Source organism: Anabrus simplex, chromosome 5 (assembly GCF_040414725.1).
Source record: "Anabrus simplex isolate iqAnaSimp1 chromosome 5, ASM4041472v1, whole genome shotgun sequence".
Taxonomy (NCBI): Eukaryota; Metazoa; Arthropoda; class Insecta; order Orthoptera; family Tettigoniidae; genus Anabrus; species Anabrus simplex.
In genome coordinates, this window is record NC_090269.1 from 450,730,908 (window position 1) to 450,746,838 (window position 15,931).

Below are 15,931 nucleotides of genomic sequence, written 5' to 3' on the forward strand. Positions count from 1 at the left end.
ATAGCAACCCTCCGTAACATCCAGCAAACTTCCTTTTCCTAAGTTCTCCAAGATCTCAATGTCCTGTTCTATAGATGTGAATTTATGCTTTAGATCATGTACATGCTGGCCTACCGCGGAAAACCTGTTATATTTTATGGCATTAGTATGTTCCGTGTATCTAATTTTTAAACTTCATCCTGTTTGACCTAGATATGTGCACCCGCAGTTGTTACATTTAAATCTATACACACCCGATTTGGAATAAGGGTTCGATCTATTAACTGAGGCTGAATTGGGCAATACAACTGTGTTATTATTATCCGTACGAAACGAAACCTTGACATTATGTTTCTTGAAAATATTAGTAAACTTATATGTACCCTCATTTTAAGTAAATATTGCGAACGCCTTTTGATTAGGTTTGTCTTTGGGCAAAGTGGTTTGTAAACGGTACCTGAACTTGTTGATGATACATTCAATAAAGCATTCACTAAAACCATTAACCTTAGCCATTGAAGGGATTATATTGTGTTCTTTATTCAAATGAGCTTGTGTCATAGGGATCCTAAAAGCCCGTTCTACTAAACTATTGTATGTAAATCCGATCTGTTGATTTTTAAGTGAAGAAAATTAATTGATTCATTACTCTCTGACTCCAAAGTAAATTTGATGATGATGATGATGATGCTTGTTGTTTAAAGGGGCCTAACATCGAGGTCATCGGCGCCTAATGGCACGAAAAGAAATTACAACAAAAAGTTCAAAATCATCCACTGACCAAAATACGAAAATTGTCGTAAAGAATAAAGGGATGGACAGGAACCCAAAAAAACAGTGGACCAACACAAAAAAAGATCATAGATAGCAATATTACTGACCAAGGGGCCACTAATAAAGCGCAATCTTGAATCGAGTATGCGTGATGTCCAGAGGGGTTCAAAATCCAGGTCTAAGGCCCCTCAAAGTGGTTAATTATCGCTAGTAAAGTAGAACCATGGTATTTGTCATGTTAGGGTACTAATCAAAAGTAGCGAAGACTCACGGTGTTCCACAAAAGATGGTACTACTCACAAGTTTTGTACTTCGTACAGGTAACGCAGACCTATGGTGTTTCACACACAATGGAGCCACTCACAGCCAACGCAAACCGGTGAGTCTCCTCACCTAGGTGTACTAGGCACGGATGCCGGTCCCACGGTCCCCGTGGTGTTCCTCACATGGTGGATACTAATCACAGGCAACGCAGACCCACGGTGTCGCTCATATAGTGGTACAACTCACAGGCAACGCCAGACGCACGGGGACTGGAAACCCACAGGAGAACCACTCTCTGCTGCTACTAATCACAAACCTATTTCGTACCTAATATGGTGGTACTACTCGCAAGTTCAGGCAACCCATGGTGTTCCCCGCGTGATGGTAGGAATAAAAAGTAGTTTCATGGTTCTAATTGGATCACCTCTTGGTCGCCCCTTTTAGTCGCCTCTTAAGACAGGCAGAGGATACCGTGGGTGAATTCTTCGTCTGCCTTCCCCACCCACAGGGGGGTGTGTTTGGTCCGCGAGGGGTATTTTATTTCCCTCAAGTTCGCCGGCAAGCCGGTTAGGGCGCCCCTATCCGCCACCTGGGACGCGCCACGTGTTCGTGTTCGTGGCAAAGTAAATTTTATCTGTGGGTCAATGTTATTAAGTACATCTAGAGTAGCCGTTGCGTCCCTAACACGTTCGTCTAAAATTACTAATGTATCGTCCACAAATCTAGACCAAAACAGAATGGTGTCAAATTCTATGTCGTTCTACATCATGTATGTTTCCAAAGAATCCAGATAAATCTCTGCCAGGATTCCCGAGGCCGGAGATCCCATTGCCAACCCATCCTGTTTATAAATGACCTTGTCAAAGACGAAGTAGTTATTATTTACAAGTAACTTAACCGATTTCATGATATCTTGTGTTTCAAGTTCACTTAGCTAACAGTAGGATCTTAGATTCTTGAAAACAATAGGAAGCAACTTATTGGTTCTAATACTCGGAAACATGTTGACGATATCAAATGAATGTAAGGTATGGTGAGCTTGTAATTTAAAATTGCTTAATTTATTAACCAATTCTATGGAGTTCTTTATGGATTTGTATGCCGTAAATCTATAGTGTTGTTTAAGGAATTGCTGAATGAACTTAGCCAATTTGTATAGAGGACTGGGTCTGTAATTTATTATGGGCCGAATGCGAACCCCTGCCTTGTGGATCTCAGGGAGTGCTCTCACTGTTGGAAGGCCCGGGTTCATATTTACTACTTTCTGCTTCTCCTGTTCGGTATAGAGGAAGAATGTATTCTTTAATGTTTGTTTTAATTGGCGTTGTAGAGTTCGCGTTGGGTCTTTCTTGATCAATAAAAAGTTTTCATTATCGAAAAATTGTTTGGTCTTACGAATATAATCATCTTTATGCATTATTACCGTTACATTAACCTTCCCTGCTTTACTGATAATGACCTCCTCATCTTTAACCTTCTTTTTAAGTTCTATAATACACTTTTAATAAATACTGATGTCCTTGGAACTGTAAACGGCTTTCTCTTTATTATTAGTAACTAAACTATTGTGCAACTTCCTTTTTAAATCTATCTAACTTCCTCCTGCACCTCATGTGGTAATTTACCAATCGCAACTTCCGATTCCACCACAAGTTTTGTGATCTTTTTGGCCAGGTTGATATTAGGCCAGTTATGTTTTGGGCCTTTAGAAAGAATTTGCATTTCTTTCTCATTCAAAACGGTCTTGGAAAGGTTGATTACTGGTGTACGAAAACTCCTGATTAAATCTTTATTAGGAGAATTATTGGCTCCTAAGATTGGTTTGCTTGAAAATGATTCTTTCTTTAGCATTTCTAGTTCCTTATCCAATACTTTCTGTTTAGCAGGAAGAAAGTTATCCAATTTATTCTGAACCGAGTCTTGAAAAATGTTCCATTGCGCCTTAGTAAGCAAGGCAGGGGCCCTGACGAGAGTCTCATATAACTGCTGATTTTGAAAGGTTTTTTCTTATAAAGAAATGTTAACTCATTTTTAAGACAAGATCTTTTACATTTTTGTTTTACGTTACGTTGGTGAGAAAGAACCTGATTCATTTTAAATACCCTCTTTAAAAAATTCGGGCTCAGATTCAATTCGATACATTTTTTGATAAACATTATATCCTTGCCTATCTTTCCTACCTTGATTCATAAGCCCAAATAGCGACGGGCCACCATATTTGCCTGGTGGGCTTCTTAAGTTAAGTTAATAAATTTCATTGTTTGTCCGTATTGAACCAAGATTACAACTTGTATTATAATTTGGATCCACCTTATTCAATACATAAAAACTGTTGTTTAAATGAAACTACAACATATATTTCAATCAGAACTAGTTTCGACGCCCCTCTGCGTCATCAGCTGATATAGGTTCTTGGAAAAATTGGCAAGCACATAAGTTTATCTACGTCAAGTTGAACACAATTTAAAACCATAATAACAACTTAGCACTGTGTTACGATTATGCTGTCTCAAAGTCCACATTTTCTACAAGTCCGAGACTTGCGAGTCTTAAACCATAAATTGATGAAAACATGTGCAAGCCGGTTCGCTCTGTTATAAAATAACGTGGATTTAAAAGCACAACAACTTTAAAATAAAGTAGTCTTGAAGAAACATTACCTTATTTATCACACTTCATAAAACGTGACGTAGAATCGTAGTAAAATACTTGACAGTGTCATTTATAAACAGGATGGGTTGGCAATGGGATCTCCAGCCTGGGAATCTTGGCGGAGATTTATCTGGATTCTTTCGAAACATACTGTACATGATGGAGAACGACAGAGAATTTGACAACATTCTGTTTTGGTCTAGATTTGTGGACGCTACAATAGTAATTTTAGACGAAAGTGTTAGGGACGCAACGGCTACTCTAGATGTGTTTAATAATATTGACCCACAGATTAAATTTAATTTGGAGTCAGACGTAATGAACCAATTAATTTTCTTGACTTAAAAATCAACAGAACGGATTCATATTTTGCTTATAGTATTTTTAAAAAGCCTACACAACCGGCAGTCACTATTAGACAAGACTCAGAACACCCACAGCGTCAACAAAACTCTACATACAATAGTTTAGTAGAACGGGCTTTTAGGATCCCTATGACACAAGCTCATTTGAATAAAGAACACAATATAATCCCTTCAATGGCTAAGGTTAATGGTTTTAGTGAATGCTTTATTGAATGTATCATCAACAAGTTCAGGTACCGTTTACAAACCACTTTGCCCAAAGACAAACCTAATCAAAAGGCGTTCGCAATATTTACTTAAAATGAGGGTACATATAAGTTTACTAATATTTTCAAGAAACATAATGTCAAGGTTTCGTTTCGTACGGATAATAATAACACAGTTGTATTGCCCAATTCAGCCTCAGTAAATAGATCGAACCCTTATTCCAAATCGGGTGTGTATAGATTTAAATGTAACAACTGCGGGTGCACATATCTAGGTCAAACAGGACGAAGTTTAAAAATTAGATACACGGAACATACTAATGCCATAAAATATAACAGGTTTTCCGCGGTAGGCCAGCATGTACATGATCTAAAGCATAAATTCACATCTATAGAACAGGACATTGAGATCTTGGAGAACTTAGGAAAAGGAAGTTTGCTGGATGTTACGGAGGGTTGCTATATACTGTACACCTGGAACAGTATTTTAATCCAAACCTTAATTTAAGTGAAATTTCTGAAAAGTCAAATATTCTATTTGATATCCCTATTGAGTTTTTTAAAATGTACATATCCCTGTCAATAGGACGGTGTTTCATATTATGCGTAATAGCTTTACTAGTTGCTTTTCACGACCACGCCCTCCGGAGCTCCAACAAGTTGCCGCTCCTCAGTTGGTCCTCCCACTTTCCCCTATTTCCCCCTTCGGTCCCGACCAACCATGGACACTTGAATACTATCACAACACTGCTCGCTAGACATCGCATGGACAGCGATCTTTTGAGGTGAGTCACGTAAAAACGTTCACGTTATAAGACGTAATTTTATATATTGCCTCTTCAGTTAGGTGATAGTTTATTACAGGTCCGCATTGAACTGGGAACGTTGTACCGATTACTCGTTTCCACCTCACTAGGATTGCTCCATTAAAGCGACTCTGAAGATTTTATTGAAATATTTTACTACGATTCTACGTCACGTTTTAAGAAGTGTGATAAATTAAGCTAATGTTTCTTCAAGACTGTTTTATTTTTAAGTTGTTGTGCTTTTAAATCCACGTTATTTTATAACAGAGCGAACCGGTTTGCACATGTTTTCATCAATTTAAGGTTTAAGACTCGCAAGTCTCGGACTTGTAGAAAATATGGACATTAAGACAGTATAATCGTAACACAGTTTTAAGTTGTTAATATGGTTTTAAATTGGGTTCAATTTGACATAGATAAACTTATGTGATTGCCAATTTTTCCAAGAACCTATATCAGCTGATGACGCAGAGGGGCGTCGAAACTAGTTCTGATTGAAATATATGTTGTAATTTCATCTAAACAACAATTTTTATGTATTGAATAAGGTGGATCCAAATTATAATAAAAGTTGTAATTCTAAATAATGAACTGATACCCCAAGTTCGTATGACATACTATGTTACTGAGAGAATTACTTCACAGCACAAAGTAGCATTACCTTGAAATTAATGATTGACACATTACTGCAAAGCTGATATTATGACAAATAATAAATCCCTTCAAAGCAAGACAGCAGGGCACAGCATACACAACATATGGGTATCAGATCCGTACTACACAAAAATAAAAATAACAAAATTAAGTGCACTGAGACAGGAAACATACAAAAATACATTATTAGAACCATTCCACTTTCAGCCCCTGAGGTATACTCAAACGGGAAATACAGCATTTGAGGAGGACTGAAATAACACAAACAGAATCTTGGGAAATATTGCTTTAAATCGATATTAGTTCGAACAAGGTTAATTGACTGGGTAAAATGCAAGCCATTATCTCCACAGTACCTGACACTACACAACTAACTCTTTGTGAGATCAAGGTTACACGTCAAATACTTCACTTCGAGTTAAACGGCCTTTAATTATTAAAATTGCTCTTTTCATGCCTACTATCTAAAAAGCATTCCTACAACTATCTTCACGTTATGAATGATCTCCAGCACCATCTAAAAATAGGAACTCCAACTACCTGAAGCTTGCTACAGATTGGAACCTATGATGATGATGCTTATTGTTTAAAGGGGCCTAACATCTAGGTCATCGGCCGTTACAGGTACAACATAAGATGAAATGAAATGACAAATTAAAAGCCCAAAATCCTCAACTGACCAGATTGAATGGATGGATATGAATTTAAAACGATCAGTGTCGCTCTTGCACAGGACTGCTTCTACAGCACGGTACTCAGTCAACTTGCTCTACATCTATCTAAATCACTTTTTTTCTAGTCTTAAATTTTCCAAAAATCGCTGTCAACCAAAAATGCAAAAATTGTGCACTTTCAAAAAAAATACCTCCCAGAAAATAAACCTGTTACTCATTTTTACAATCACCTTGCACCAGTCTTTACCTTTTATACATAAGAGTTTTTCAGAATGAAGTGCCTGATAAAAAGGATTACTGTGATAGAGTAAATCATGTAATTATTTACCTTCATTACACCTAATAAATTTGTTGTTGTTAGGGGCTTTACGTCGCACCGACACAGATAGGTCTTATGGCGACGATGGGATAGGAAAGGCCTAGGAGTTGGAAGGAAGCGGCCGTGGCCTTAATTAAGGTACAGCCCCAGCATTTGCCTGGTGTGAAAATGGGAAACCACGGAAAACCATCTTCAGGGCTGCCGATAGTGGGATTCGAACCTACTATCTCCCGGATGCAAGCTCACAGCCGCGCGCCTCTACGCGCACGGCCAACTCGCCCGGTCCTAATAAATTTAAACTATTCCCTAAAGTATCAAAAACTTTCATGCTTCACATACCTAGGTATACTAATTCTTAGAAAAAGGTAAGCTAAATATAAGCTAATGGGTTCATACCCCGTAAATAGGATTGTCCTCCTCTTTAATCTTCATTACTCCTGCAAAGCTTTTATTTACTACAACTTTAATCCTAGGGACACTAATTGCCACCACATCTATCTCATGGTTAGGAGTTTGAATGGGATTAGAGATCAATCTCCTACTTTTTTTCCCTTAATAACTGATACAAAGAATCTTATATCTACAGAAGCCTCCCTAAAATACTTTTTAGTCCAAGCCTTGGCTTCTGCTACACTACTCTTCTCGATTATCTTAATATTCACATTTTCTCATAACCCTTTAATCATAAGTACAGAAATCTTTTCAACCCTACTATGTAGTCGACTTGTAGTCGAAGGGGTCCAAAATCCAAGTCACCGGCAACTCAAAATGGTACTTATCGCTAGAAAAGTAGAACCATGGTATTTGCCATGTTGCGGTACTAATCAAAAGTAGCGTAGACTCGCGGTACTCCACACATTATGGTACTACTCACAGGTAATGAAATTTGCACGTGTATTACAGACCTACGGTGGTTCGTACATTGCAGCGCCATTTACAGGCAATGCAAATGTATGGTGTTCATCACATGAGTGTACTAACCCCTGGGACTCGTACTATCCTGTGATGTTCCTCATACAGTGGGCACTGCAAGCCAGAACCATCCCATGGTGTCGCTCACATAGTGCTACTAATTACAAACATATGTGGTACAACGTGCAAGTAAAAGCGACCCATGGTGTTCCCCATGTGGTGGTACTATTCAAAAGTAGTTTCATGGTTTTAATTTCACCATCCCTTGGTTGCCCCTTTTAGTCACCTCTTACGACAGGCAGGGGATACCGTGGGTGTATTCTTCGTCTGCATCCCCCATCCACAGGGGGTTGTGTGTTTGGTCCGCGAGAGGTATTTTATTTCCCTCGAGTCTGCCGGCAAGCCGCTTAGAACCCCCCCTATCTGCCACCTGGGAGTATCACCTCTCCCCCTGCTATGCTAGAGAAGCAGGTTCGCGGGATTGGAACCAAAAGCCCCATTAGACTTTCACCGAGGTGGTCATGATTTTCATTTTGTTGATATTCAGGTACAGGCCCAAGTTCTCTGTCTTCTAGCTCTTCCTTACTTTCAGCAACCAAAGTGGTGTTATCCACATAGCTACAGTGGTGATATGCTGCTTGGACGTGCACATGGTACATGCTCCCTCAGTGTACAATGTGGTGTTATCTACATAGCTACAGTGCTGCTTGGAGGTGCACATGGTACATGCTCCCTCAGTGTACAATGTGGTGTTATCTACATAGCTACAGTGCTGCTTGGAGGTGCACATGGTACATGCTCCCTCAGTGTACAATGTGGTGTTATCTACATAGCTACAGTGCTGCTTGGAGGTGCACATGGTACATGCCCCCTCGGTGTACAATGTGGTGTTATCTACATAGCTACAGTGCTGCTTGGAGGTGCACATGGTACATGCTCCCTCAGTGTACAATGTGATGTTATCTACATAGCTACAGTGCTGCTTGGAGGTGCACATGGTACATGCTCCCTCAGTGTACAATGTGGTGTTATCTACATAGCTACAGTGCTGCTTGGCGGTGCACATGGTACATGCTCCCTCAGTGTACAATGTGGTGTTATCTACATAGCTACAGTGCTGCTTGGAGGTGCACATGGTACATGCTCCCTCAGTGTGCAATGTGGTGTTATCTACATAGCTACAGTGCTGCTTGGAGGTGCACATGGTACATGCTCCCTCAGTGTACAATGTGGTGTTATCTACATAGCTACAGTGCTGCTTGGAGGTGCACATGGTACATGCTCCCTCAGTGTACTATGTGGTGTTATCTACATAGCTACAGTGCTGCTAGGAGGTGCACATGGTACATGCTCCCTCAGTGTACAATGTGGTGTTATCTACATAGCTACAGTGCTGCTTGGAGGTGCACATGGTACATGCCCCCTCAGTGTACAATGTGGTGTTATCTACATAGCTACAGTGGTGATATGCTGCTTAAAGGTGCACATGGTACATGCTCCCTCAGTGTACAATGTGGTGTTATCTACATAGCTACAGTGCTGCTTGGAGGTGCACATGGTACATGCTCCCTCAGTGTACTATGTGGTGTTATCTACATAGCTACAGTGCTGCTTGGAGGTGCACATGGTACATGCTCCCTCGGTGTACAATGTGGTGTTATCTACATAGCTACAGTGCTGCTTGGAGGTGCACATGGTACATGCTCCCTCAGTGTACTATGTGGTGTTATCTACATAGCTACAGTGCTGCTTGGAGGTGCACATGGTACATGCTCCCTCAGTGTACAATGTGGTGTTATCTACATAGCTACAGTGCTGCTTGGAGGTGCACATGGTACATGGACCTCCTTTAAACTGAACATACTGTACCTGTCTGCAGGTCCGAGAACCCCAACAAGCCTTCACATAGAACATTGCAATATCCTTGAGGGAACGGCGATGTGGGGAAATCACTAGTGTTTATGAGGAGTATCCAGGCTTCCCAAAAACATTGACTGAAGAATTATGATTTAATTTCACCTCTACTAATTAAAATAGGCATAACATTTCTGAAGATATTTCCTTAGAATAACATCTTTCAACACCAGATTAACAGACCTCATGATTTTCAATTACAACCTGTATATAAATTAATTCAGGATTTGAGTTGTATTATTCAGTAATGAAAGGAATTTATTTATTTATTTATATATTTACTTATGTTTCTAAAGAAAGAACTGGACCTTTTTCTGGTTACTTGTTTGAGATGAGTTGCAGTTTGAAATATTTGAGAATAACATTCCATTAAAACCAAACATTACAATCCTTCACTTTCAACCAACACAGAGGCCGAATTGCAAATATTTCTATCTCAAAATAAACTACTGTATGTACCTGCCACAAAACTGAGGATGCCGAGGCAAGAGAACTGATCACTATGAAGCGATGTGTTTGTGTAGATATCACCTTTAGCTTCCAGGGCTACATGTGGAAACTATTATGAAATAGCAGGCACAGCACAAGTTGAAGTTAAATATCAGAAGGCAGACTTCACATTCAGAGAATTAAATGCCTTCAGATACATGGAAGATTGTTTTTAATGAGGTGATGGAGGTGAGGAAGAATAAATAAAACACAGTTGAAGGAATATAACACACCACCCTCTGTGGATTAGTGATTTAGTTTAAGCTGCTGGACCCCAACACCATGGTTAAATTGAAGCTGAGATAGTGGGGACTTTCAATAATAATGTTACCGGTTTTTACGTCCCAGTAACAACCTTTGCACTACTTTTGGACTCGGATTATTAAGGTCTGAATAAATTTAGAGTCTGAAAAGCAATATGTGTACAACGGAACTTGATCAACTAATTCCGGAGAGAATCCAGGCAGATTTCTGATGTTATTCTCCCTCTCAAAACAACTTTTCTTAGATATCTATCCAATAATACATGAATGTCATCACACGAGACACTGTATTCTACAGCTCTGAAACATTACAAACCATAAAAAGTGACAGCAAGAACTTGGATATCACAGAAAAGAGATATTTGTTAAGTGTTACTAATAAAGAATATGGCAGTCAATGGAAGGATATAGAGAAGATATGAACAGTGATATGAAAGGCCAGAATCGAATGAACAATCTGCGATGGTGTGTCAAGTGCAAGTGGCGGAATTCAAGAACGATCTGGATGAACCTGTGCAGAGTTTGAACCCACGATGTTGGGATCTGGAGGCCAACACTCTACCAATTGTCCACACACTGAGCTAGTGACATATTTTTACGAGTTAGGGGTATTAAATATATACTGTACTTACTTGTCTTCTTCCTTGAAAGATTGGCCCATCTGACCAAATGTATTCTCTTGTATGAGTATTTCATCCTTAACATCTGCAAATGGCTGTAAGGAACAAAAACTGCAATGGAAACAGGTAACTTGAGAAAAATAAATAAATAAATAAATAAATAAATAAATAAATAAATAAATAAATAAATAAATAAATAAATAAATAAGCATGACACAGCTAACCAAATATGCAAAATAAAAATATGAAATTTTTCTCCCAATGTAAAAACTATGCAAAAGGGAAATGAACCAATAATAATAATAATAATAATAATAATAATAATAATAATGTTATTTGCTTTACGTCCCACTAACACCTTTTACGGTTTTCAGAGACACCGAGTTGCCACAATTTAGTCCCGCAGGAGTTCTTTTACATGCCAGTAAAACTACCGACACGAGGCTGATGTATTTGAGCACCTTCAAATACTACTGGACTGAGTCAGGATCGAACCTGCTAAGTTGGGGTCAGAAGGCCAGTGCCTCAACTGCCTGAGCCACTCAGCCCGGCACGAAATGAACCAACAAACGTCATGTCATAATTATATGGAGAGACAGAAACAAGAAAAGGAAATTATAGTAGGATAAGGAGGACAATATAGGAAGAGAGATCAACAGAACAAGAGAAACTAGGTGGAACTAGGAGAATCTTTCCTTAACGTCCTGTCATCACATTTATCCTATTATATGTTATGAATGATTTGTCACTTGTTGTTCCTTGCCATTCCAAATGACTCTGACTGTCAAGCAGACATACACTGGATCTGATCCTCAAGAAGGTCAATGACTTGCCTTCCATGTCCAATTTCAGTCAACAAATGGTCAGTAATTGGACATTTCTTTGACTCTAGACAATTTGAAGGACTCTGCAGTCTAACAGTAGTGAGTCCATCTTATACGCAGAAGTCCCGGGTTCGGTTCCCAAAGATGTCAGGGATTTTCACCAGAATCTGAGGGCTAGTTCGTGGTCCACTCAACCTATGTGAGAATAATAAGGAGCTGACAGTGAGATAAAGAGCCGAGAACAATGGCTGAGAGGATGTGTCGTGTCGAGCACACATCACCTAATAAACTGCAGGCCTTCAGGCTGAGCAGCTTTTGATTGATAGGGCTATAACATCATGCGGTTTCTTTTGTTTTTTAAGGTCTGTCTTCAAATAGTTTAAAAGTATCTAATATGCTTCCTAAGACGTGACCAGAATACCTACAATGACGGATCAAATATAAATGGGAATTATTTTTTAAAATTTATTGCATCAACCAAAAAGTAAAATATAAAGTTTGTTTTTCTACACAGTGTCCTGCCCTTGATAGACATTTTCTCCATCAGATTGGTAAGTTCTTGACGCCATCCTGGTAGAAAGAAGAGGGACGTGTTGCGCACAAACTCTTCTACACTTGCATCATCATAGGACTTCTGTTCTCCTACGTATTGTTTGAGTGGTTCGAACAAATGGTAGTCGCAGAGCAATAAATCTGGACTGTACGAAGAGTGTTCCAGAGGTGTCTAGTGAATCGTCTCCACTATTTGCCATGTTAAAGCAGCAGTATGCGGCCGTGCATTGTCATGGAGATGAATGCAGTTTTGTATCAACTGCGGCGTTGCTTGTTGTGATACACTGGTTTTCCTTCCTCCAAAAGGCGACAGTCACAGGTTGCATTAATTATCCTTTGTTCGGGAAGAAAATTAACCAGCAAATTGGCCACACAGTCCCAGGAAATGGTTGCATGCATATGGGTTTGTTTTGGCCTTTACCAGACCTGCTTCATCTCTTTGCCACCACTCCATGCTTCCTTGCTTTGACCCTGAGGTATAATGATGCACCCAAGTTTTATCACAAGGCACAATATGATGCAAGAAATCCTCTCCTTCCACCTTATAGTGACGCAGGTGTCTCTGACAAACTTCCTGGTGTAACATTTTTTGTTCCTGGTTGAGGAGACGAGGAACCCACCTGGCAGACAATTTTCTGAAATGGAGTTCATCTCGGATGATTGTTTCAACATTTCCATAACTTATTCCCATGGCTAAAACATATGGTGTATCTGCGAAGTAACATAGGACCCTTGTCTCAAAATAAAATACTGGATAGAGAACGCAGAATCCATCTTCATGAGCATGAGACTACATCAATCCTGAAGTGATTTATGAATAAAGCTAAAAAAAAAAAGAGAATGATGATGTGTTGTGCCATCTCATTCCTACTAAACGTTGTACAGTGCTATATATCCCATTAGTCTGAGGTAAGAGAATTCAAACTTGCAATAAGTGGAAATACCAGTGAAAGTTATAAACTTCTGGCTTCCTTTATAAGTTGCTTTACACTAGACTGACACAGAAAAGTATCATGGCAAGAATAGTATAGGAAAGAGCTAGGAGTGGAAACGAAGTGGTCATGGCCTTCATTAAGGCACAACCCCAGCATATGCCGGCATGAGAATGGGAAACCACAGACCATATTCAGGGCTGCCAACAGTGGGTTTCAAACCCACCGATATTGTACTTGCAGCATAATAAAAGAGCTGTCGACTTGAGCTCATCATGACAGTTAACATGAGATGGCTGGAATATATGGGTCACATTATGAGGAATCCTGAAAGGAACAATCCGTTATAGGTAATACTTCAAGGAAAACTTTAGGCAGATGGTAAACATTTTTAATTGACACTTAGAAGAAACGGATTTTTAGCTCTTCCAACACGACAAAAGGAAGATAGCCATGCTCATAGCCAAAAAGGTAGCAGTAGCAGTGATGGAACCAGCTGACAGATGTCGTACTACCTGCCACATAGTACCTAGCATAAGATTTTGAACTACATGAAAAATAAAAATTCTGTTTTAAAAACTAACAATTGCACTCTAAATACCATCTTTCAAAGGACCCTCTAAATGTCTGCTTTAAAATGAGTGGAATGTACTGAGCAGTTTTCTCACAATTTCCCTTGTCAGAAAAACAGTCATCAAAATGTTAGATTACCTGAAATGTGTTCACCTCTGTTTGTCCTGGCTCTGCCAACTCTGATTTGGTTTCTTCTTTCAAATATGTCTCCTCTGATATATGTTGATAATTGTCCTGTGGAAAAGTTAATATATTAGGCACATTCTACAGACACATCTGGAAAAATAGTCACAGATGAGTAAGCTTAATAATTCATAATTTTCTAGTAAATGAGTCAGTTTCACTTTCAAAACATAATCATTGTTTTTCTGAAAATGTCGATGTGTCAAGCATCCTTACAAACATAAAAGCAAGGAGTACCTCAGAAGTGGAAAAGTGTCCTGTTTGAATGTGCAGGGATATTTTTGAAGTGAAGAGCAATTATGTAACTTTAAAACTTATAAAACAACACTGAATGATTACAAAAATGTACAGATATAATAAAGAATATTCTGCTCATCATCTTATGAAATATTCAGAACTTCAAAATTGATTGGGCCAATGACCTTTGATATTAAGTCCCTTTAAACAACAAGCAAAATCATCATCATAACTGATTACTGCTATCATTCTCATACTGTCTTGCCAAACACAGCTTGGCACAAAACACATATTTCCTTCATATTTCCTTTTGTCTGTGAAATGCAGGCCTTAGGGCTGAGCAGCGGTCACTTGGTAGGCCAAGGCCCTTCAAGTGCTGTAGTGCCATGGGGTTTGGTTTAGTTTGGTTTGGTTTGGTTCTGTGAAGTGCTCAGGTTGAAGGAAAGAAGGATCCTCAACAGATCTACCATCAGCTAACATAAAGAGCTGGGGTCATTATGGAGGCATTCTAAACAAATCGGGGTGAGGTAGTTTTCCTTTGCTTTCCGTCTCCCAGCCAGACAGTACTGTTGCAGTCTCTGATTTCCACTGGAATGTACACATGAACCAACCATATGAGCAACAATATCACACCCTTTCCTAGAGGATCTGGCTGTATTAGGAATGGTGTTATCAGCACTGCTCATACCTCAGTCACTTTCATATTGTCAGAGCCAAAGATAAGACTGAGACACAAAATACAAGTGACAAATTTTGTCTAGGCCAATGCAGAAGACACACAGTATCTCACCAGAGATGGACTAGGGCAGGAAGTCATCAAGGACACAACCCTTTAACTACATGAACCATTCAAACAATTACTCCTATAAATTATCAGAACCACAACAAGTTGGAAGAACAGGCATCCATGTTTTGAGTTGATGCCAGAAAATAAGATCTGCTGACAGGGAGATTGAGTGGGGTGAGTGATCTTCATCCGTTTTAAGAAATGTTACATTGTCATCTTCAAGAATGTTCAATACGTGGCTGTAGTGTTCGATGTAACTATACCAAACAGATATCATATTATAACTGAGATTCCGTTTTGTATTTGCTGTTTGTAATTAAACACATTTTAATGTTTACACAGAGCCATGGTATATATTTCTGTGGCTTGGTTCTAAAAGGGCCAATGAGCTATGAGCATTTGAAGTTTTGCTTATAGTTTTCCAATTATTTTTTTCAACAACTAACTTTAAATAACTTTATACTTCCTTTGTGGAAGTCACCTTATTAAACGCTAATCTTTTCTATCGTATTATTTAAAAATTGCCAGGCCTCTAATCTTTATTGGTAATCCAACATTATTGGCAAGGGCTAATTTAATTAAACGTTAACTGTTCGTTTAGTACATAACAGAGACATTGGCCCTTTTAACATGCTGCAAACCAGGATAAAATGCGTTTGTATCAGTTAATATCTCAATTTTGATTTTAAAAAATGGCACTGGCCCTTTTAGAACCAAGCCACAGATTTATCAAATTGTTTCTTATTTCCCTTAAAGAACAAGGAACTAAATCAACATGACATGTGAGGATGAATATTTTATTTAAGTTATTTTAATCTTAAATATTTGCTATTCAGCATATTACAGTTTCATATTGCATGATAAACAGGAGTAGGAAGTGTTACTTCCTTGTTACTGGCCTTCATGTGCAGAAAATAACACTTCTGCTGGGGTAAGTATGTATCTGATTCAA

The 15,931-nt window shown here is 38.9% G+C and overlaps 1 protein-coding gene across 3 annotated transcripts in view; it reads right to left on the reverse strand.

Moving 5' to 3' along the window:
* Window positions 1-15,931, reverse strand: part of LOC136874637 (gastrula zinc finger protein XlCGF57.1) — a 214,118-nt gene that overhangs the window by 14,064 nt on the left and 184,123 nt on the right. For 2 of the 3 annotated variants that reach the window (XM_067147856.2, XM_067147857.2), the window contains exons 3-4: window positions 13,911-14,006; window positions 10,904-10,986 (exon numbers count right to left, since the gene is read on the reverse strand). In XM_067147856.2, the coding sequence (XP_067003957.2) occupies window positions 10,904-10,986; window positions 13,911-14,006 (179 nt within the window). Of the gene's footprint in view, window positions 1-10,903; window positions 11,003-13,910; window positions 14,007-15,931 lie in introns of all 3 variants that reach the window. The other variant, XM_068227987.1, reaches the window with a different exon arrangement.